This window comes from Phyllostomus discolor, chromosome 3 (genome assembly GCF_004126475.2).
Source record: "Phyllostomus discolor isolate MPI-MPIP mPhyDis1 chromosome 3, mPhyDis1.pri.v3, whole genome shotgun sequence".
Lineage (NCBI taxonomy): Eukaryota > Metazoa > Chordata > Mammalia > Chiroptera > Phyllostomidae > Phyllostomus > Phyllostomus discolor.
Window position 1 is genome coordinate 1,291,420 of NC_040905.2, and position 22,873 is coordinate 1,314,292.

Sequence of the window (22,873 nt, forward strand, 5' to 3'; positions counted from 1 at the left end):
GGGGGCAGGACACGCCGTGGGGGGCGCACACTCACGTTCTCCTGGAACACGAAGCAGCTCAGCAGGGCCGCGGCCTGCTCGGCCGACAGGTCGTTGAAGAGGCCGTTGAACATCATCTCGGTCAGCAGCAGCTCGTCGGCGCTGCGCCCGCGGGGAGAGAACCAGTTCCACACATCAGCGTGCACACACACCCGCACACCCACACACACATGCACACTTATAAGTGGGCCACCGCGCCGCCTGAGGGGATGGAGGGCCCTGCACCCCCAGCGGCAGCCGGTGGCCTGCAGTGGGCATCTCTCGAGGGCCGGGCCGCACACATCGGTGGGACGAGGAGCCGCCATTCCACCTGTGGCCGCCAGCACACGGCCGCCCCACCCACCTCCGCCTGGCTCCCAGGGCCTTCTCAGCCGCCGCCTGCACCCTGCTCCTCCCCACACGACTCAGGGGGGACGGGGACGGCGCGGCTTCATCGGACGGAGGCCGCACCCCGAGAGCCCCCGGAACGGCAGAGTCGCCCCATGTGTCCCCCCGGCTCTCGGAGTGGCGCCCCGGCCCTCGGTCACTCATCTCCAAGCCGCCTGGCCGCCCGCACTCCCCCGCTCCCCGTGGTTTTGAAAGGACACTGTGCTGTCCACAGCCAGACCACGACTGAGTGACGACCCCACACGTGACACGCAGAGGAAGGAAAGGGATCAAAGTGCGGGTGGTGTCTGCGTCCCCGGGTGGGACCCCAGGGGTCCTGAAAACTGTCCTTTTCCAAGATCCCCCGTCTCCCGGCCGGGCCGGTCTCACCTGCTGATCTCGCAGGCCACGCGCCCCTTCATCTCGATGACGTCGGACGACGTGGCGAACCCCAGCCGCCGCAGCACGCGCTTGCGGCACTTGAGCTCGTCCATCTGCAGGACCGTCCTGGCCTTCTTGAGCTCCCGCTTCGCCGACTTGATGTCCAGCGCGATCTGCGGCGAGCGCGGGGCACAGGGGCTCAGCGCGGGGGATCCCCGCGCAGCGGGACCCAAGGCGGCGAGGGGAGGAAGGGCCCCGCGCTGCACGAAGACGGAGCAGTGCAGGCGCCGAGCCGGGACGGGAGCCCGGACCCGCAGCCGCTTCCCGTCTGGGGTCTGGGGGCAGGAGGGCAGGTGCGACCGAGCGGCGCGTGTGCAGAGGCGGCCAGGGGCCCTCGCAGGAGCTGCCTGCGTCCGGAGGGGAAGCGGCCACCGCCCAGGACACGGGTCCCGGCTGCAGGGCAGTGGGCAGTGGGCAGTGGGCAGCGGGAGGGAGCGCGCTCGCTGCCAAGAGCTCTCCCTCGATTCTCCCTCAGGACACCGTGAGGATGCCCGTCCTGCCCGGAGAGCACCACCGGCTCCCAGGAGAAGCTGGGCTGGCCGCACGCACGGCACAGGCAGGAGCCAGTGCCGCGGGCCCAAAGCCTGGAGGCCGCCCGCCCACCCCACCGGCGCCGACGGGCAGGGGCGCGGCCCCGTGGGAGACCAGCTCCGCGGCCCCTCGAAGCTCGGCCTCGGGTCGCTGTGCAGCCCACCTGCCACCCGAGTCCCCCCGGGAGACATGGGAACACACGCCCACAGGGACACGGGGACACGAGTGGTCACGGCAGCGTTACCCACCACAGCCACGGGGACCTCAGGCCCACCGACTGACAAGTGCCCGAACCCGACACAGGGCGCCGTGCAGCCGGTGAGCGCCGCCCGGAGCGCCCGCGGGAGCGAGCCGCGAAGACGCCACACTCAGGGGAGGGGCCGGCTCGGAGAGCCCCGTGCCGTGGACTTCAGTGACGGCCACGTCCACGGGCCTGCAGCGGCCAGGGCCAGAGGGAGGGGCAGGGGGGTGACCGCTGACTGGCCTGAGGTTTCCTTTGGGGGGTGGGAATGTTCCAGAACCTGAGAGTGGCTGCAGCCACAGACGGCTGCGGGTGATACTAAAGACCACGGACTTGTGAGCTCTGAAAGGGTGAACATCACGCCACGTGGCGCACGTCTCATGAAAACACGGCTGAAAACCCCATCGAGTGCCACGCTGGAGCGAGATGAGCCGACAGCTACTGGAAAGGCCGTTTCCCGTGCGCGCAGCCGACGGAGCCGAGGAGAGGACGACGGACACGGCGCCCTCACCCGCCCCGCGGAGCACCCCACCCCCCGGAGGACACCGCCCCGCCGCACCTGCGCTTTCCGCTCGCAGAGCGTGTACACGGTCTCCAGGCTGGGGTCGCTGTGCAGCGGGTGCGAGTACATCCGGTGCTCGAAGGCCTCCACCTTCTGGATGACCTTCTTCAGGCCCTGGTCCTGGATGCCCATGTCGTCGATGGGGTCCAGCAGCGGGACGCCGTCGGGGAACCGCTTCTGCACCTCCTGGAACAGGAGCCCGAGGTCACTCTTCCCCGAGAGACACCGCTCGCGGGCCTGCACGGGGCCGGGGTCTCCTCTCGCGTGTCTCTCCGTGCACAGACGCAGACACACGCAGGCTGACCGCCCTGTCCTGAGCACCTCCCACGCGCACCAGCCGTTTGTCTCCAGCCTCCCGACCGCAACTGGACGGGGCACAGGGCAGGCACGTGTGTTCGGGGAGGGGTTTGCCCCGGAGGCCTCGCAGGTAAGACAGGATTGGGCCGGCGAGGGATGAACAGGTGTGTCCATGAAAACCGTTACGACGTCACGAGGATGGCTCGTTTCCAGGACCACAGCCCAGAGAGGCCCTGGCAAGCGCACAGCCTCCGGTGCCTGGGGGGGCGGGGGGGAGGGCCACGTGCCCATTCGCTGGGCGACCAACCAGGCTCCTCCTCGCACCGAAGATAAAATGCTCAAGTCATATCTTGTTGAAGACAAAGCTATTTCACCCACTAATTAACTACGCTGAACATGGCCGAGAGTCCAGACAGGGGTCTGACACATCGCTGTCGCTCCTGCTCAGCGTCCTGAGCCCGAGGCCCTACGTCTGCCTCGAGCTCCTTCGGGCCCCCCGCCCCCCCGTGGGACGACCGAGGGGGTCAGCTCGGCCTCTAGAAGGACGCCAGCCGCCTGGTCACGCCCCTCCCCGCGCGCGGAGCCGGGTCCTGCGGCCGGCGCGCCCACCTGGATCGACTTGAGCACGCTCTGCCTGTTGTCCAGCGGCCGCAGGTCCCGGGGGATGTAGAGCCGCACGCTGCTGATGGCGGACAGGAGATGCACCAGCACCGGAACCACCTGCCGACAAGGGGGCTCGCGTCACGGTCACCGCGGCATGCCGCCAAACCCCGCCACGTCCCGTGTGCGGCGTCCACCCCTGCCAGGCCCCCCCGGTGTCCCCGACGCCTCTGCCGCGCCCAGAGGACAGGACACCTTGCACTCGCACAGAGTGGAGGGCGCACGCCCGGTGCCCACCGCCTCCTCCGCTGGGACGCAGCTCTGCTGGGGGCGGGGGTGCCCCTGCTTTCCCGCAGGTTTGGTCCCTCTCTCCTTCTTCATAAAGCCTTCTTTACAGCCCCCCCCACCCCCCGCAGCGGGAGGGCCTGTCTTCGCAGTTCCCCTGGCTCCTTACCCACGAAGTGCCCCCCCGGCCCCCAAGCTGCAGCCAGAGACCACGCCTAGCCCAGCGAACGTCTCGCGTTCCGTCACGGGCACGTGTGTGAGTCACGTGACTGGAACTGTGGCCACCCCCCCCCCCCCCCCCCGGGCAGGAACTGCTCAGGAGCAACACAGGCAGGCGGCGCTGCACACGGGTGGAATGCAGCCGTGTGATCACCTGATCGTAAAAGTGACCAGAACAGTGTTACGGCCCAGGTGAAACCCGACTTCATGTGACAATTTTGGTTAAAAATCCTTTTCATCTCTCCCTTCTGCATCACCAGCCTCGGCAAAGGCTCGACCAGAGAAAGAAGCCGAAGTCCCAGGCACGTCTTACTGATGGCCCCGACGCCCCTCCGTCACGGCTGACCCAGGGCGCCAGGTGCCCACAGGCCGCCCACACGGCCCCTGCAACACGGCGGGGGGGGTGGGGGGGGGGGGGATGACGGGACACAGACACGGTGCACCTGCATCTCCCCGCGCTCGTCGGGCTTGGCCGGCTTGGCCGCCTCGGTCGCCGAGTTCTCCAGGCTCTCCCGGCTGCAACGCAGAAGCACCTCCACCACGTACAGGGGGTCCAGCTCCCCGGAACCGGGCTGCGAGGACGAGAGACGTGGGTGGTCACCGACGCTCGGGGCGCGGGCCGGGCCCCGGGCGCTGCCTCCAGGACACGCAGGGCCCCTCGGCCTGCAGCTGCTCCAGGGGACGGGCAGAGGGAAACCCCCCGAGGCTCACGGCGTCCAGCAGCGTGACCACCGGGGCATGAGACGCCATTCTAAATTCCATTCTAAACTCCGACAAGAAATATAAACTGTCTCGGAATTAAAGTTTGTTGTTTTTGTTAGGGAAATAAGCCATACTATTTTTAGAACAGAATTTAAGATGATTAAAAACATTAATTCCTTGTGGGAGAATTTAGTACATCTCCTCTTAAGGTAATACTTTTTATACCTTGATCAACTTCATGAGTCTAAAACAAAAACACTTCACAAATAATCTATGTAACACTGTCATCTGAGAATAACGGTTTACCTTCACGTTTGACTTCTTGGAGAAATTCACCACCACTCCCCAGCCAAAATCATCTCCTTCGTTCTTCACCTGGAGAGGAAGGGAAGGAGGGAACAAGGACATTCATGTCCAAAGGCAGCCTCAGCCTTCCTTCCGCAGGCCAGAGCAGCTCAGAGGAGCTGAACCTCCCTGCTGACGCGTTTGTTGAAAGACGCTTTAAAGTTGCAGACGAGGCGTGGACCCCCCAGGGGAAAACCACGGCCACGCCGCGAAGGCCTCTGGGACCGCCGCAGCGGGAACCTCGCCGGCGGCAAACCAAAGCTGAAAATGGCGACGGGAGTCTGTTCTGAGAACATGCAGCTTGTTAATAAGTTCGCCTCAGACTTAGAGCTGCCTCAGCCGTAACTAAAACCGCCTTTACTTTCAGGTTTTGTAACCAGAAGCATTTCGTACGTTGATTCTAAAACCGTCCACTTCGATTCATCCCCCAAAGGAAACCCTGACCGCCGACGCCCCTTGAGCAGAGGCGCAGAAGCCGAGGACACGGCCTGACCACTGCGGGTCAGCCCTCACGGCGGGGGGCACCCCCCCAGGAAGGAAAGGGCAGCTGTTCCACGCTGGCGCCCGCCGGAGCCCCCGCCAAGCCCCTCGGAGAAGCGCACCTTCACCAGGCGGCCGGGCTGCAGGAAGGGCAGGCAGTACTTGGGCTTGTGGGTGTAGGCCTCGATCTCCTGGCCCAGCCGGGCCAGCTGCTGCCTGATCTTGTAGTACACGACCACGCTCTCCTCGTTGGGGATCACTATCCGGCTGTACTGCTCCTCCGAGCTCTTCACCTCTGCGGGCAGAGCACACGCGCACGAAGGGCCGGAGTCACGCGCCTGCCTCCCGCTGGGGCGCTGCCCCGCCCCTCCCCCAAGGGCCTCCTTCTCCACTTCCCCCGGTCCCCCACCCCGTGACTGTGGACGCCGTGCCCGGCCGTGTTGCGCCTGGTGAGGCGGCTCTCCCCTGCGGTGGGGGAGGCCGCCCCCCGGGACTCCCAGGCCTACGCCTCTCGGCACAGCACCGTCCCACGAGCCCTGCGGTGGCAGAGGCGTGCTCGGCCAGCGGTCTGGCAGAGCGGCCAGAAGGCAGGAGCGCCCGTGGCCACCCCAACGGGCCGAGCCCAGAGCCAGCGCCGGTTCAAGAGCTCACTGTCCACAGGGGCCCCGCCCCCCACGCGTGGGCAGCGCAGACCCGGGCCGCCCGCGGAAGCGTGCTGCGTCCACGGAGCGGCTGCACAGCGCGGGCAGTGCTGGTGCGGCGTCTCCGTGTGGGATTACGAACCATGCCAACGGTCTGCTGCGCCTTTCCCCGATTTCTGTTTTTAAAAATCTGACTACACGTTATTTTTATGGTTTACCCAAACCGGTGTTTTCAGCGTTTGCCTCTATGTTAGATCTCAGTGAGTTCTGTGCGGTCGGCCACAACATCCCCGAGACGGGAACGAACTCACCCCCCCGCCCGACGAGATCCCCGCCCAACGGGATCCCCGCCGCCGCACACTCCCTGCGAGACCTCGGAGAGCGCCGCCCCGACCCCGGGGCTAGAACCCACGCACAGGCTCCTGTCAGGTGCAGGTTGCAAGTGTAGACTGCTCTCTTCCCACGAGAGAGAGAGAGACGGAGGGAGGGGCCAAGCCCCTCCAGGCCAAAGGCGTCAGCACCGCAGCCGGCGTCCAGCACGGCGCTGCCCAGGATCCTGAGTCAGCGCGCCCCGTCTGCGACAGCAACCCACCCTGACCTTGAACCCCCACCCACAGGTGTCCCGACAGAACTTTCTCACTGGGTCGGCCAAAATCTTCGTTTGGTGGTCTTTTTCATTCAAAGCAACGCTGTTAGTCTGTATTGTGACAGCTGCCACATCAGCATGCATTTAAAAAATGCAAAATTGGTGAATTTTTGCCAGTCACTTTAATATTGACGATGCAAGAAAATACACAAAAAAAGATTTGTGCAGTGCGTGGAGAAGGTGCTGTGACGGACCGAAGGAGTCTCGAGTGATGGGCGGTGTTTCTCGGCACAGCTGACATTTCGGCCAAACACCTCCCTGCCGTGCGTGGGGCTGTCTCCCGCACTGGAAGGTTGGGGCGGCACCCTGGCCCCCGCCCACTGGAGCCCAGCAGCGGGAGACCGCCGACACACCAACACACATCCAGGTCAATAAAGTTACTGGTGAAGATGAAAACGTGTCTTTCATCTAACGGAAAAAACTGGACGGGTATTTTGGTCCAACCCAGGACTTCCACCCTGAAACGCTCCGTCGGGCCCCGGGGCCCAGGGCCCAGGCCACGGCTCTCGCCTGACCGCACGTGAGGGCCGAGCCCCGCCCCACGGGAGAGTGGCACCCCCGCGGCACCCCGCTCGGCGCGAGGGCCCCACTTACTCTCCACCACGCCGGGGATGGCGCGGTAGTGCTGGAACTGGTAGAAGGACTTCTCCAGCATGTACTCGGGGTTGATCTCCTCCACGCGCAGCAAGTTCAGGACCATGTTGTAGGTCAGGTGGAAGGCACTGTTCAGAGGGTCCGCTGAGCCCTGGGAGGGGGGACACCCAGCGTTTTAGAGGTCACTCAAGGAGTTTCACACAAAACCCTTCCACCTGTTGAACTGCTTAGTAGTTTAGCTCTGTGTTAGTGAACACTGTGGAAATGTATCAAGTTCTTCCCCTTAAAACGAGCAACACGAAGTGATCAAACGGTCCGTGTCTTTGGGAAAGTGAAGGGAAAGGCAGGATCGCTAGCAGGACAGCAGCCACGGAGATGCTGTCCGCCGGCCCCGCCCGGGGCCTCCACGTGCCCCCCTCGTACCACCAGCCACTCTTCTGGGGGAGGACGGACGGCAGGGTACGAGGCTGAAGCCCCCTCCTCGACCCCCCCCCCCCAGGCCCAGACAGCTCACGCAGACAGGCCCCTGGATGGACAAAGCTGACCCCGGGGGACTCCTGGGGAACTGTCCTCACCGCCCCCCCGCCCGGTGCCGGCGCGGCGCCCGCGCCCAGTTAGTTACCTTGAGCAGCTGCTTCCCCACGGTCGGGCTCATCTTCTCGTCCACCATGAGGATCACGATGCCCCTGTCGTCCATGCCCCGCCGGCCCGCGCGGCCGGACATCTGGATGTACTCCCCGGAGGAGATCTGCAGGGACAGAGCCGGAGACCCACGTTGGGAAAAGCGGGTAAAAACAGTCGCACAATTTCTCCTACAGGACACGCAGGCCGAAGGTACATGCTCCCTCACCCCCCCACAACAACCCCCCCAAACCTGACTAAACCGTAAACTGTTAGGAGAGTGTAAGTGAAAATACAAAAATGCACAACACGCTCACAAACAATGTTTAAGTTTCAGCTCCAAACGATCAGACACACCAGGCCCAGACCCGCCGGGAAACCCTGGCTCTCCCACGGGCGCAAGCACCCGCGTCTTTAGGTCAGACGCTCCGGGAGGCAGCGCCGTCTGGAGGAGCCGGCAAGGGCCAAACTGCACACCACGCTGCTCCTGATCCGACCGCAGCGCCTCCGGCTCAGGAGCGGAGACCCATGTGGAGCCGGCACGTGCCATGGGGCGGCCCGGTCCTCTCCTCCTGCCCCGCAGTGCGTGTCCACAGCGGGGCCCGGCGGGGCCCACGCGCCACCAGCGGCCACCCAGGTGGGGGAGGTGGCGAGGCACCCGCACACGGGTTTCAGGGCGGCACCAGCACAATGCGGCCCTGGGCCACGTCTCACCCCGAGTGCTCGCACACCGTCCTCCCGGGCGGGAGCCCGCGGTTTCCGGGGCCGCAGACCCCACCTGGCTCCGGCAGCGGTGAGAGCACTGTGCTGTACGGGAGGGCCCGTCACTAATAGCATCAAAGTCAGACCAGCTTCCCGGGAGCCAGGGAGGCACCAAGAAAACAGCAGCAGCAAAACCAACCCTAAGAAACACCAGGGAGGAATGTCTGCAAAAGGCAGCCCGATAAAACCCCACAGGGCCAAAGGGCCGGACATGCTGCGATTTCCAGGTTTCGCAGTTGGGGCTGGGGCTCCTCACGGAGGGGCTCCTTCGTGCCCCCAACTCCCCACCGCGCCCCAAGTCCTCGCCGCGGCGGAGGTGCGTCCTGCCCCACGACCAAGGAGACGCAGACCCTGTGTGTGCGGGGACGCTCACTCCTCCCCCATCGCCGCCCTGTACCGGGAAGAGTGTCTGTGGACAAAGGACAAAGGGGCAAGAGATCCGGAGTTTAACTCGAACAAACGCGTCGCTGTGTTAGCTCAGGCACAAGCTCCGAGCACTCCAAACTGGAAATCCCAAAGACTGTGGCATGCGCCACACCCACCGTAGGTAAAGCAATTAGCGACCGAAGTTACTCCAGCATCCGGATCACTTTCCTTACCCATCGGAAGTCTTTCCCGTCGAATTTCCGGGCATTTGTAAATAACACTGTTCTGGCTGGCATGTTGATTCCCATCGCGAAAGTCTCCGTCGCGAACAGGGCCTGCATAAATGGACAGTGACGTAACTGAACACACACCTTCAGCCGGAAGACCACTTTTGTAACCAACCGTCACTGCTCAAGGCTGGCTGCTGCCGAGGCCCCACAAACACGAGACCGGAAGCTGCTCCCACAAACACTTGGGCAGCTCGCACACAAAACCATCGAATCGCACTTGGCGTCCTCGGCGTCCCAGGGGACGCTCAGCTCGGGGAGGGTCTCCCTCTAGCCCCGGGGGCTCCAGCTTCGGAAGCCCAGGTCTGTCTCGGGCGCAGCGGCAGCTGGAGGCTGTGTCAGGGCCCCTGGGAGGGGCCAGAGCCAGCGGCCTTCCAGGTCTCGTCCAGGGCTCCGCCAGGCACACGCGTGTGCAGTCCGGGCGCACAGGGCTGTGCCCACGAGCTCAGCACCGAGGTTCTGTGACGGGACCCGGACCCCACGCGGGCGGGGGGAGGGGGCGGCCGAAGGGGGACTGGCGGCACGGAGGCTCGTGGCGATTTCGGGGGCATGTGGCAGTGACAGTCTCTCGTTTCTTCGCTGCACGCACCCTCGCTCTGCTTGGCTCTCACGGCCAGCGCGAGTCACTTCCACGCCCAGGAGACGGTTCCCCCAAACGGGCCTCGACGGAGTGGGTCCACAGGGTGGAGGGAACCGCCCGCGGGGCCGGACCGAGACCCAGGGGCGAACAGTGACCACCGGTCCTTCACCTAAGCACCGCACGTGCGTCCTTTCGGGTGAATAAACCTCTTTTCAACCTCCTACTTGGTGCTGAGGTTCTCACGACAAATTTCCAATCTGACTTGAAACAGGGTTGTTAGCGCCACACGGGAGCTGGCACATCCTGAAGCCGTGTCCCGTCTCTGACATCCCACCACCTCTGGGTACGACGGCGACGTAACTCCAAACACCGAGTGAGGCCGGTTCCGGTCAGGGCATCCGCAGGCCCACCCGCAACCCCCGTCCTCCCCAACCCACCTGGGTGCCCGCGCACGGACAGGCGCGCGCCTGTGGACTCAGACCCAGACCCCGCAGCGCCCGTCTCCTACCCGAAGGACACAGGGAGGGGACAAGGGGTTCCCACCCGCGGCCCAGAGTCTGCGAGGGGAGGGGAGGCAGCCGCGTCCTGAGTGTTGGTGCCGCGCCACCTCGCTTGACAAAGGGCGATACGAGCGGCTGCTCTGCCGACCGGGGGACCCCAGGGAGGGCTTCGGCTTTCACAGGGAGGGCAGTCTCAGCAGGGTCCACACTGCACGCTCAGTCAGGTCTAGGGCACGGCGAGTCCGAGTGAAACCCACCTTTATCAGCCCTTCGGAAAACAGGATCTCGATGGTCTCCTTCAGGATCGGAAGCAGGCCGCCGTGGTGGATGCCGACGCCGCGCTTCAGCAGGGGCAGCACGTGCTCCACCTGCGGGGGACAACGGTCACCTCGAGCGGGGGCGGGGGGGTCGCCAGCGCCAGACTCCCCACGGCGAGAGAGCGGGCGACCGAGGAGGAAGGACGCTGCCCAGAGGAGTGGAGTGCAGCCCGACATTCAGAGCGGAGGCCGGAGCCAGGCTGCGCTCCCACGGGCCGGACCCGGAGCAGGGCGACCCTGCCCGCGCGCCCTTTACGGAGACGGCCCGCGAGGGGGTCTGGAAGGCGAGTTTACGCCGGCTCCGCAGACGCCCTGCTGCCTCCGTGAGATGCTCCGGGGTCCCTCCCACCCTCCATCCAACCCGTCAGCAGTTGCCGGGGCCGTGTCTGTGTCCGCACCCAACAGACCAGAACCCTGGCCCCCTCAGCCCGAAAGGTCCCAGTCAGTGGCCACGAGACATTCAACACCACACTCCACCCACAGCTACACGAGCTACAGATGCTCGTCCCCATCAGCAGCCCGCCGCCCGCCATGTCCACCCCCGGACGTGAGCCAGGACAGCGGAGCATGCGGGGACGCCGCTCAGCCTCCAGCGCCAGCAGCGCGGCCGGGAGGCGACCTGCAGACCCGACCCGGTGAGGCAGAGCCGCTCTCAACACCGACGTGCGGCCGCGGTCCCGCCACAAACCCCGCGTGAGTCGCAGCGGCCATCAGCAAGGAGACCCTGTGTGCCTGCCCACCCACCCGGGGGGTCACAGGACGGACCCCCGAGCCAGGCTGCACCAGAGCAGCAGTCCTCAGGGCCCTTAGCACGCACACCAGACCCCCACTCCCGGGCAGCTGCTGCTGGACGGCTGTCCTGACCGGGACCACCCCAGACCCACGAGGCCCGACACCCAGACCCCGCAGACAGCAGAGCGCCCCAGGCAATTCCAGGGGCCGGAGGAAAAGGCCCCCGGAGCACGGCAGAGTGGACACGCGGCGGCCCTGGGGCCGAGCTGCTGCTCTGCTCGGAAGCTTGAGGCACGCGGGTGACCCACAGCCGGCGCCGTCAGCACGGCGGCAGGAGGCGCCAGACCGCAGCCGCTGCCAGCGAAGCGCCCGTGGGGCCGCCCGTCGCTCTCGGCCACTTGTGCTCAGAGACACGAGCAACGACAGCCTTCGGCGCACGACACAGCGCGTTGGCGGCCGTGGGCACACGGGACGAGGCGGTCACGCAGCCCAGAGGCGCGCTGCCCTCCCCTCCCCCCCGGCCACCCCGGCCCTGCCGACCTAGACCCGGACCTGGGGGAGCTTCTTGTCCTCATCCGACAGGCAGTCGATGGCGTTGCTGAACACCTCCTCCACCATCTTCTTCTCCTCGTCTACGAGAGAAACCCGAAGGGCCGTCAGCGTCTGCGCGACGCGGGGGCCCCACGCCCAACACGCGGAGGAGGACGGGAGTCCAGGAGGAGTCACGGCGAAGAGAAGAGCCGGTATTTGCGACAGTCAGAGGGAAAGTGGATTAAAGTGACCAGATGGCTGCCTGATAAAATTCACCGCCTCTCAGAACCCACCCGGCGGGCCGAACCCACCCCGAGCCCGGCCCTGTGGCTGAAACGTCACTGCGGACGGACGACCAGCACCCAGGTCTCCCCGGGCAGGACCACACACGCATGCACAGGGTGGGGCTGAGGGAGGGCGGGGCCGCCTGCTGGGCCAGGCTGGGCTACGGCCTCACTGTGCACCTTCGAGCGGGCTGCGTTTAAAGCTAATACAAGACTAATTTATTGGTCGGCTAGAAGTTCTCCTTCTCCTCCTTTATCCGGAAACCAGGCAGGCGCAGGGCAGCTCTGCCCGGTGCGGGTTCCTAGCGCCCGAGGCCCAGCGCCCTCCGGTGCAGCAGGAGCCCGAGGAGGAGGGCGAGCGGCCCGCGGGCAGCGGCCAGACCACAGGCCCCAGGGGGCGAGCTGCACGTCCCAGCACCACACCACTCCCCAGGGGCAGACCACCCCCACCCCCACGGAGCCACAGCAGAGCTACACGGAAGAGAGCTACACGGAAGTCCCGCGATACCTGTGTTGAAGTCCAGTTTGGTCATCTGGAGTGCGTAGGCCTCGCAGTCTTTCTTGCTGAAGCTGAAGATGATCACGGGCTGGAAGTTCCTCTCCATGATCATCTTCACAATCTTGAACACGTTTGATGGTCCTGCAGGAAGAGCACACAGAACCGAACCCGAAGTTAACTCGAGGTGGGTCGTAGACCTGAACATGAAGGCTAACTCTGTGAGGCTCTCTGAAAACACGCAGGAGCTCGGGGGCCTGGAGACGGCCCCGCGCCCCTCGGCGGACGAGGGGGTGGGAGGCCGGGGTGCGCTCACACGGCGGAGCACTGCACGCCGCAGCGAGGACAGGCCTGCAGAGCACCGCGCGGAGTGGGAGACGCCGGTCGGGGACAGACAAATACCGTGTGGCGTCACTTCCGTGCGCAGCCTGATGACCAAAACACACGGGCAAATAAACCAGAGACAGGCGTGGACACGGGGGACAGGCTGACCGCTGTCAGAGTGGGGGGGGGGGCGGGCGGGGGACAGCATGACAGAGGGCACAGGGGTCAGCACGGAAGCCGTGTGCGTGACCCACGGACACGGACAACGGTGTGGGGGCTGGCGCCCGAGAGCAGAGGAAGGGAAAGGCAGAGAGCGGCAGGATGGAACGCCGGCAGGCGGACGTCTTCACGACGGGGGGGGGTGCGAGGCATCCTGGGATACGACCCCAAAGCAGCAGCAGCAGCAGCGACACACTGATCCCATGAGAGGTGACGAGTTCTGCCCCCGACAGATGCAGACAATGGAATGAAGAGAAGAGGCAGCCCTCCCTCCCAGAACAGAGCGGGTGTGTGCAAATCACACTTCTGACACGAGGAAGGCCCAGTGTTCAGAAGACACAAGGGATTCATTCCTACCACTCAACGACAAAAAAACAACGTAGTTTTCAAACGGGTGAAGGATTTGGACAGACACTTCTGCAAAGGAGACACGCGGACGGACCCTGGCTGGGCGGCTCGGGGGGCTGCGGCAGCATCCCGGCACCAAGGTGGTGGGTCAGGTTCCTGGCCAGGGGGCACGGGCCCGGGTTGTGGGTTCAGTCCCCCGTGGCATATACACGGAAGGCAACCAACAGACGTGTCCCTCTCTCATCCCTCCCTCCCTCTCCCCAAAGCCAACGAACAAGTGTCCTCTGGTGGGGGAGGAGAGGCACGAACGGCCGGCAGGCCCCGGAGATGGACCCACACCGCCCGCTGCAGCGGCGTGCGCATCGGAGCCGTGCGCACCGGAGCCGTGCTCAGACACCGCGGCTCGCCGCTGGGATGGCCGCGGTGGAACGGGCCGGAGCGCCGACGAGGGTGCAGAAGAAACACCCTCCCTTTCATTTTAATGAGACACTTGCTTGTTCACCCTCACCAAGGGCACGCTTGCTTGTTTTAGACAGCAGGAAGAGAGGGGAACACGGGCCCGTTCACCTCTCGCACGCACCCCGACCGGGGCCGAACCGGCCACCGAGGCACACACCCTGACTGGGGACCAGGCCCGCAGCCCTGCCCCTCCAGCGCACTGAGCCGCCCCTCCGACGGGACCGGAAGTGGAGCGGCCGAGGCTGCGGTTGGGCACAGACTCACCCCGAGGCTGGGGGGCTCCGTCCCGGGGCGCACACTCGTGGGAAACAAGAACCCGCTCACGTGAGAACGGTGAGCACAGCCGTTCACAGCGGCGTTCCTGGCCACGATGAAAACCGTGAACTCAGAACCACCCGGACACCCACCCACCCGTGAACGGATCAGCAATGAGGGGTGCACGTGTGCAGTGGAGTGTTATCGGAACGTGAGAAGGAATGAAGCATCGACACGCTGTAACACGGACGAACCACGAAAACATGCCAGGCGGAAGAAGCCAAGTGCGAACGACCACACACGTCTTGACCCCTTTTCCGCAGGACGTGCGGGGAAACAGCAACGGCCGGGGCCGGCGGCGGGGAAGAGGCCAGGGGGAGGGGAGGAGTAACTGCTGGGCGGGGGCACACGGGGCTTCTCTCCAGGCGGATGGAAACGAGCTGAGAGGCAGCCGCTGTGCGACTCCGGGGACACACCAAAACCCACGGCCGTGCACCTCGAAGTGGCAACCGTCACGGCCCGAGAGCTGTCTGTGGCTGAACAGGGGCCGTGCCGACGGCCGCCCGGTCCCGAGAACGCCCGCACAGCCACGGAGTGCTGGGCTGGAGTGGGGGGACTGGACGGCACCCAGGACACGTCACCCAGGACACGGCACCGGGAGAGAGAGGAGAACTCGCACCCACTCGATCTCACGGCACAGTGTCTTGATCTGGATGCAGCGCCCCGAGGGGAAAGGTCACGTTTGAAATACAAGTTACAGGAATTCTCCAACACAAAGTTCCGAGTTACCTTTCGTCCCTCCGCGCCGGCCCTTCTGGTCGCCCTTGGCCAGGTCCCCCGCGTCGCGGAGCACCTGCATGGCCGTGCTGAAGTTGTCCTCCCGGAAGTCGCCCTGCAACGAGGGGCTCCTGGCACTCGCACCCAGCACCCACGCGCTCTCACCCACACCTCCCCGCCGCCCCACCCCGTCCCCCCGCCCGCACCCCAGGGCAGAGCGGCCGCAGGTGGAAGGGACTCGGTGGTTAGCGACTACGACAGAGGTCGTGAAAACAGCTCAGAAACGACGTGGGCTACAGGTAGTGAGAGGTGAGAAGGAGGTTTTAAAACTGGGAAAAGCGAGCCATGAGATATCGGAGACCAGTCCAGGGTCCCTTCTCTCCCAGCGTTTTTACATGCTGGAAAGGGCGGGGGGGGGGGGGGGTGGACCTAATTCACGCACAAGACAACACAGACTTTCAAAATACATGCACGTGCACACACACACACACACACACACACACAGAAAACCAGCAGCACAACGGATGCTGGAGCTGAAAACTGTTTTTGGGTGGAGGGAGGAGAAACCCAGGCCCCCACGCCTCCCTCCCCCCGGGAAGCCGCAGCCCTCGCGCCCGGCCCTCGGCCCTCACGTTCTCGTCGACCACCAGGTGCAGGCCGTCCCCGCCAGCCGGGAAGATGTAGTGCTGCAGGGGCGTGGGCCGGTAGTCCGTGTAGATCACGTGGCAGGGCTGCGGGGGGGGGGGGGGGGGGGCACACAGTCAGACACGCAGGGTTTCCCTTCCTCCGTGACAACTCTGTGCATCTGACCCACCTCAGAGAACTCGGTGGGAGAGAAACTTCTCAAGTCAGCATTTCAAACAGAAAAAAAGAAAAACTTATAAAAAATCCCTTCGAAACCAGGCAGGAGAAAAACGTGAAAAAACGAGGTCTGAAGTCACGCTGCCACCTGTTCAGTTTCGCCCTTTCCCGCATCGGGGCGAAGGGCCCGGTCTCCGCTTCAGCAGGGACGCTGGACCCACGCCCCAGACCTGCGCTGCGGTGAGCAAGGTCGCCTGGTGGCCTGGCCGCTCCCGAGGCCGCGGGACCTGCAGGAGCACCGTGGGCGTCACCCGGCCGCGCTCGGGAGCCCAGCGGACAGGGAGCAGGAGTCTGTGTGGACAGACAGACGTCCCTGCGGACAGACAGACGTCTGAGAGGGCACTGCTGGCTGGGCAGGGGCGGGGCAGGCAGGCAGAGCCATGGGGAGCTCACTAGGAGCAAACAGGCACCTGTCACAAGGGCCCACGCCGCTGCTACAGGCGGACGAGAAAAGCACGGGGGGGAGGGAAAGGTCTGACTGTGTGCACAGGAGAGCCCTCCCGCTCAGCACAGCCCGGCCCTCGCCCGGCACTGCGGGCTGAGTGGCAGTGCCAGGCGTTCTCCCGGCTCCCCGCACAGCGAAGGGCAGGCCTGCCCAACCTGGCAGGTCACCGGGGTCGGCGGGGAGCTGTAAAAGCCGGGGCCTCGGGGCCCTGCTCCCAGCCACGCTGGGCCGCTGGAAGTGAGGCAAGAGGCCACGCGGGGCCCCTCGCACGAGCCCGCCTCATTTGAAGAGAAGGAGCCTCTGTCTTTTTTCAGGCCGCGCCGGGAACGAAGCACAGGACACAGGAGGGCCAGCCTGTAACGCTTCGAACGCTGAAGGCGCCCAGAGAGGGAGCAGGAGTACCTGCTTGTGTAGGTGGCAGATCCACTCAGCAAACTGCCGGGCGTTGGGGATGGTGGCCGAGAGGAAGACGTAGTGCACGTTGTCGGGGAGCAGGATGATGGTCTCCTCCCACACCACGCCACGCTCTGGAAGAAGCACAGGGGCCGCGCGCGGGCTTCAGGGCCGCCCCGCCCACGGGTGACCTCCAAGCACCGCCTTCCTCTGCAGCCCCAGGGAGCAACGCAGAGGCCGCTGCCCCCGGCTGCTGTCAGCCACAGACCCTCGCCCAGACCCACGTTCGTCTGCGCTCGGCACCTGCCCGCAGCGCGGCCGCAGACGGACCCGCCCGCTGCACACACAGTGGCCTCCGCAGGCTGCGCCCGGAGGCGGCAGCTTCGGACGAAACCCCTTCCCATCGTCCGGACGGGAGTCACAGAGCAAAGGAACGCATGTCCCCGGGTCGCTCGGAGACGCAGTTCCAGAGAAGCACCATTCCAACGCCAGAAGGCACCTTTCACCCAGCTCACCCCCGCCTCTCCGGAGAGGAAAGAAAGACGTGATAGGCAGCAAAATCGAAGTCAGTTCTCGTTAAAATGGAGAAAGCCAGAAAAACCAGTTGGAGAGCTTCCCCCTTATACAAACAAGTCAACACAGGACTCGCGATTTTAAAGTTTTGCAAAGGGTGACATGTTCAACGGGCACGTGATCACCCAAATCGTACTTCTCCAATGTGCCTGGTGCTTAAACAATAACTGAGTTTTAGGTGTGTACATATTACACATGTAACTTTCAAATGTGTTTGTTAACACTGACCTTCCCAGCTCTGTCTGAAACTCCAAGTACACCTTTCCAATGAGGCAGTGTAACAGTTCAAGTAAAGAAATATCTGTAATTTTTTCTTTTTGATCATTTTTATTTCACAATCCCCTTTCACCATAAACATGCATTCCTTAGTTTAAAAAACTAAAAAAACAACAAAAAAAATTAAATTTCTGGCCAGAGTTTTAGAAATTCTTTAACACTAGTTAGAGGGCTCTCTATTTAAAGAAAATTAGTTTTAATTGTCTTACTTGAAATTGTATTTTACCTAAAAAAAGTGACTATTTAAAACCGCAGCCAGCCCTGGCTGCTGTAGCTCAGCGGATTGAGCGTGGGCTGCGAACCAGAGTGTCCCAGGTTCGATTCCCAGTCAGGGCACATGCCTGGGTTGCAGGCCACAGCCCCCAGCATCCACACATTGATGTCTCTCTCTCTCTCTCTCTCTCTCTCTCTCCCCTTCCCTCTCTAAAAATAAATAACATCTTTAAAAAAAAAAAAGCTACAGCCGAATGAAACCTACTGGAAACACTGTATCGTGCTGCCCAAGATTTGGTGGCTAGAACTCCAGCCACATGAAACACCAAAGCAAACTTTTCAGGATGCAGAACAGCAGCCAGACCAGCACACAGGGCAAGGCCTGAGGGGCAGGAAGCGGGCTCTCACGGCCCTTCTCCCGAATCTGCACGTGCCCACCAACCCGGAAGCTTCCCGAGCGGGACCCCTGGCGCCCCCGGCAGGAAGACCCGTGGCACGGCAGCCCGCAGAGCCCACCTGAGTCTCTCATGTAGTGGATCTCATCGAATATGACCCAGGCGACTTCCCGCATGACCTCAGAGCCTCTGTACAGCATGCTCCTCAGGATCTGGAGAAGCAAACAGACAGAGTTCTGGCACTCGCATCCACCTGCACAGGGCGAGCCGGCAGGCGCCGCACCCTCACCTCCGTGGTCATGACGAGACAGGACGCCGTGGGGTTGATGGTGACGTCCCCCGTCATCAGGCCCACGTCCTGGAACTCCTCGTACATCTCGCGGTACTTCTGGTTGCTCAGCGCCTTGATGGGGCTGGTGAAGATCACCCGCTGTTTCTCCCGCAGGGCCAGGGCAATGGCGTACCTGAAAGTGCAAAGGGAACCAGTGCTCACGACGCCTTTTCTCCGAAGCGTACAGACTTAAATACACTATTAACACTTAAACTGTGGCCGAATCTCCCTGAGTCACTTATCCCAAACGGACTCTGCAGACATCAGCGCCCTGCTCTGCCTGCTGCTCCGCCTGCTGCCAGCGAGCCGCACGGTGACGACCGTGGTGAGCCCGCAGGGCAGCGGCTGAACACACGGGGCGTCTTTGCTGCGGGCGCTGGAGCCGCCGAGGCTCAGTCACGGGCGCCCACGGACGGCCAGCAGCTGCCCGGCTTCCCATGGGCAGGGCGTCGCTGCTCCTGCAGACGGGCGTCCAGACGCTCAGAGCCCGGCCTGCCCGCTCCCACGCACACGCACACCGAGGACGGACCCGCCCGCTCCCACGCACACGCACACCGAGGACAGACCTGCCCGCTCACACGCACACGCACACCGAGGACGGACCCGCCCGCTCCCACGCACACGCACACCGAGGACGGATCCGCCCGCTCACACGCACACGCACACCGAGGACGGACCCGCCCGCTCACACGCACACACACCGAGGACGGACCGGCGGAGCACGCGGGAGAAGGCAGTGTGCCCCTATGTCTGAGGGTCGACACGTAAGCTGACCCACATGTGTTCCCTCCCCGAGAGCACGAGCACGGAGGCAGCCCCTGACGGGACGTTACGGGGGCTCTGATGATGCCCGAGCTCCCCCACGGCCCCCGGAGAGTGCGACAGGGCTGGTGTCTGCACCCGGCCCCATGGCACGGGCTGGGCAGAGAAACCGAGCTCGTCTGACCATCCCCCCGATGGTGAAACAATCAAAACGCTACAAAGTGTCCAAACGAATACGAGTTACAAGAGAAAAGAACAGAGAGATCCAACAATACATTTTCTAAAATACCCACTTTCGGGAAAAAAAAAAAGGACACAGAGAGAAACAGGGAAGCGTCACACACGCGGAGGCAAAAGAGCATTGCGAGCAGCCGTCTCTGAGCGGCCCGGCTCAGAGCAGCTGTTAGAAAACGGCCCGAGAGACAAGAAAACCGTGTCCTGAGAACCAGTAAGACGGCATCAACAGAGGAACGGAAACAGTGTATCACAACGTCGCCGGGTGAATTTCCACGGACGAGAAGTGTAACTAACACCTGGCGCCTGCCCCACAGAAGCGGAAACGGCTCACCCGCAGGCTCAGACCCACACGTGAGCGTGCACACGAGCAGTGTCGTCGGGAGCAGCCCACCCAGCAGGGTGGACGAGCCGGCGGCTCCGTCACAGGAGCTGCTCTCCGCCCGCTGGGGGACGCGCCCGGAAGCCCTGTTCTGCGGAGTCCGAGGGCAGCGCCACGTCTGACTCGCTGAACAGCTGCAAGGCTTTCCACAGCAGCCTGACCGGCTCTTCCCAAGGGCCTCTGCCCCCGGTGAATGTCTCATAGTTGCCCTCACGGTGTCCTGCCCCCGAGCCTGACAGCAGGCTTCAGAACCCCTGACCGTGTCCTCCAGCGAAAACCGCTCCTCGTGCAGGAGACGCGAGAGCGAGGCTGTGGGGCGCCCAGCACCGCGGTGCGGCGAGTGCCGCTGTAAATGGTGCGCGCCCCGCAGCCTGCACGCCTCTCTGGGCGCGGTGAGGCCCCCGGCCCGGGAGCGGCCAGACCTCTTCTCTACACCTGGCCCGGCCGCAGACACAGGTGGTCCTGTGCCCTCCCCATGCCCCACCCCCGGTTCTGTCCAGCGGGGGAGGGCTGGCTTCTTTCTGCCCCACCCTTTCCCAGAAGGCACCGGAGTCAAGCTAGTTTCCTCCTTACGCACGGACACAGAAGAAGAGGCGGCTTGCCTAAGTTCAGGTATCTTATCAGAGTGACAAACTTGCTGACGAGTCACAGAAACATGAACAAGTGGATCCAAGACCCAACACACAAGCTAAAACTACGATACCCTTGGGAGGAACCATCCGGACTCAAATCCTTCAGATGTGAGGACACCAGAGTGGAAGTGAGGGACGGGAGAAGACACTCCACGCAAACGGAAACCGGAAGGAGGGAAGGAAGGAAGGAAGGAAAAGGAAAGGAAGCAAGCAGGACAGCGATACTTAATCAGACAAAACAGCCTTAAAATCAAAGGCTGAAATAAAAAATGGAGCAAAGCATTAGTTAAGGATAAAGGGGTCAGTCCGAGAAAATCCAACACTCGTAAAATGTGTACGTAACCGACACAAAAGCACCTCCACACATGAAGCAAGTATTAACAGACCTGAAATTCCATTAAAAAAAGAAAAAAAACAAGAGCTACTCACTCGGCACACACGGTTTTCCCCGCCGACGTGTGGGCAGACACTAGGACAGACTGGTTGTTGTCGACACACTGAATGGCTTCCCTTTGAAAAGCGTCAAGAATGAACGGGTATTCCTATAAAAACACACATATGTCAATGTCCACACGAAAATTCCAGCTACACACACACACACCCTTAAAATCAAGAGAGGTTACTCCCAGAACACTTCTGGGGGAGTAAAAGAACCTTTAGACGGCACAGGAGTTAATTCTGCAGTATGATGTTTCAGTTCTGTATCAGGCTTATGTGTACACATCACATCAATTGCAACAATCGCTAACTCAAAAACATGCTCTGCGACACTTCCCCACACGTGGTTATTAACCTTCACAACAACCCCTGACTAGGCGCTGGTCTCCCTCTCGGACCCAGACCCGAGACTCCGGCGGGAGGCCCCTCACGGAGCGCGCTGGGCAGGGCAGAGCGCCACCAGCACACCCTCAGCCCTGTGGGCTCCCGCCCGCCCACCGCTCCGCCTTGGGGGCGAGGGAGCCCCGAGGACGATGGGCGATCGCCCCCAAGGGTCGGACAGGGCTCCCGAACCCTCCCTCGCACCAGCACCCGAGTTCGGGGGTCGCTGGACGCATGCTGAACTTCTGAAACTGTACACAAAACCTACTGCAAGCAAGCATCTTTTCTAAGAGAAAGACTCATAATTTTCATTAGATTCTTTAAAAAGGCTGAGAATCACTGGTTTTTAAAACTCTCATCGCGTGCTGCCCGCCTTTCGGCGTGTCTGGGCACCGACTCAGGTCTCGCACTTCCCCTCAGGAGCTGCTTCTTGGTGCACGCACACCAGGGAGCACGGGCATCTCTCTGGGAGAATCTCTCTCCAAGGTTTTCTCAGGAAAAAAGATTCACAAAGCTGTAAAAATCATATCGCCAGAAGTACAGACCTTTGCAGCTTTTCCAACTCGAGGTTTAAGCGGTAAATAGTCTTCGTCTGCAGGAAGAGCCACCTGTTACGAGAGAGAAAAGAACAACGTACTGTTTAGGAACCGAGGCATCGGCTCTCACCCCCGCCGACGACAGTGTGCAGAGTCGGAGCGGTGAACCGGCAGCGTCCGACGGGCGCAGACGGCGCGGAAACCGAGTAACCGCCTTTACGGGCAAGTCAAGACGCTAAAGCTGCAGCACTCAGGAGCCTCTGCTGGTGTTTAATCTAAGGGCAATGGCACTGAGAGCTGCTGGTGTATCTCCCTCAAGACACTGAGTTTATTCGGGTCTGGCTCCTTTCTCAGCATCTTTACGTTTTCCACGTCCACTGTATCGCCCGACACTAACAAACGGTCAAAAACGCTCAACGGACCTGTCGCCGTGTGAGAGAAAACCCTGTGGAATACGACGGCACTCCCTCATTCCTGGGACAAGACCTTGGTTTTCCCCCTGGAAGACCCACATATGGAGGGCAGTTCACATTGTATCTAAGTTCCCAAAACTTAAACCACGAAGTGGATTACTAACACATAAATAATCCACTGGGGAGGGTGGGGGGCAAAGCAAGGCACTCGAAGAAATTACAAACAATTTCTTCTAAGACCGAAGCTTCAACGAACAAGTAGCGACGCCGGCAGTGTGCCGGCAGATGTGCAGCCCCACTGCAACCGAGGTGCCGCCGGCGGGGTTTCGGGGAGGGCGCCAGCTCTCGACCACAACCGGGGACAGCGGGCGGCACACCCAGTGTAAACTAAGGCCCAGCACCACTGTGATGCGCGTGTCAGGGGAAAGGGGGGCTCTAATGCGCCTCGATGACCGAGAGACGGCAGCTGGGACCCGGGCGTTTCCCGAGCACACGCCAGGAGAGAGCGAGCGTGAGAGCTGTGTGTGCCGGAGAAAGCCCGCTTCTCCTTCTCGGGGGCAGGCGCCAGTCCCTCCCTGGAGACGGCACGTCCCCACCCTCAGGGGGTCCCAGCAGGGAGAGTGAGAAGGCCACTCATCCGAGAGGTAAGCCCCCTTCCAAGCACCGCGGCCTCCTACGGGGGCACAGAGCCCGTCCTGGGGGGCAGAGCCCTCGGAGCACCGATGCCGCTGGATTTCTGGGTGAGCACGCCCGAAGACCAG

The 22,873-nt window shown here is 62.9% G+C and overlaps 1 protein-coding gene across 1 annotated transcript in view; it reads right to left on the reverse strand.

Moving 5' to 3' along the window:
* Positions 1-22,873, reverse strand: part of MTREX (Mtr4 exosome RNA helicase) — a 34,102-nt gene that overhangs the window by 6,008 nt on the left and 5,221 nt on the right. Inside the window, exons 4-23 of the mRNA XM_028513077.2 lie at positions 21,709-21,771; positions 20,774-20,886; positions 18,293-18,467; positions 18,125-18,215; positions 16,556-16,680; positions 15,480-15,578; positions 14,860-14,962; positions 12,478-12,609; positions 11,707-11,786; positions 10,363-10,473; positions 8,972-9,073; positions 7,612-7,737; positions 6,990-7,140; positions 5,231-5,403; positions 4,590-4,658; positions 4,025-4,153; positions 3,087-3,197; positions 2,178-2,366; positions 796-959; positions 36-141 (exon numbers count right to left, since the gene is read on the reverse strand). Coding sequence (XP_028368878.1) covers positions 36-141; positions 796-959; positions 2,178-2,366; positions 3,087-3,197; positions 4,025-4,153; positions 4,590-4,658; positions 5,231-5,403; positions 6,990-7,140; positions 7,612-7,737; positions 8,972-9,073; positions 10,363-10,473; positions 11,707-11,786; positions 12,478-12,609; positions 14,860-14,962; positions 15,480-15,578; positions 16,556-16,680; positions 18,125-18,215; positions 18,293-18,467; positions 20,774-20,886; positions 21,709-21,771 — 2,412 coding nt within the window. The remainder of the gene's footprint in view (positions 1-35; positions 142-795; positions 960-2,177; positions 2,367-3,086; positions 3,198-4,024; positions 4,154-4,589; positions 4,659-5,230; positions 5,404-6,989; positions 7,141-7,611; positions 7,738-8,971; positions 9,074-10,362; positions 10,474-11,706; positions 11,787-12,477; positions 12,610-14,859; positions 14,963-15,479; positions 15,579-16,555; positions 16,681-18,124; positions 18,216-18,292; positions 18,468-20,773; positions 20,887-21,708; positions 21,772-22,873) is intronic.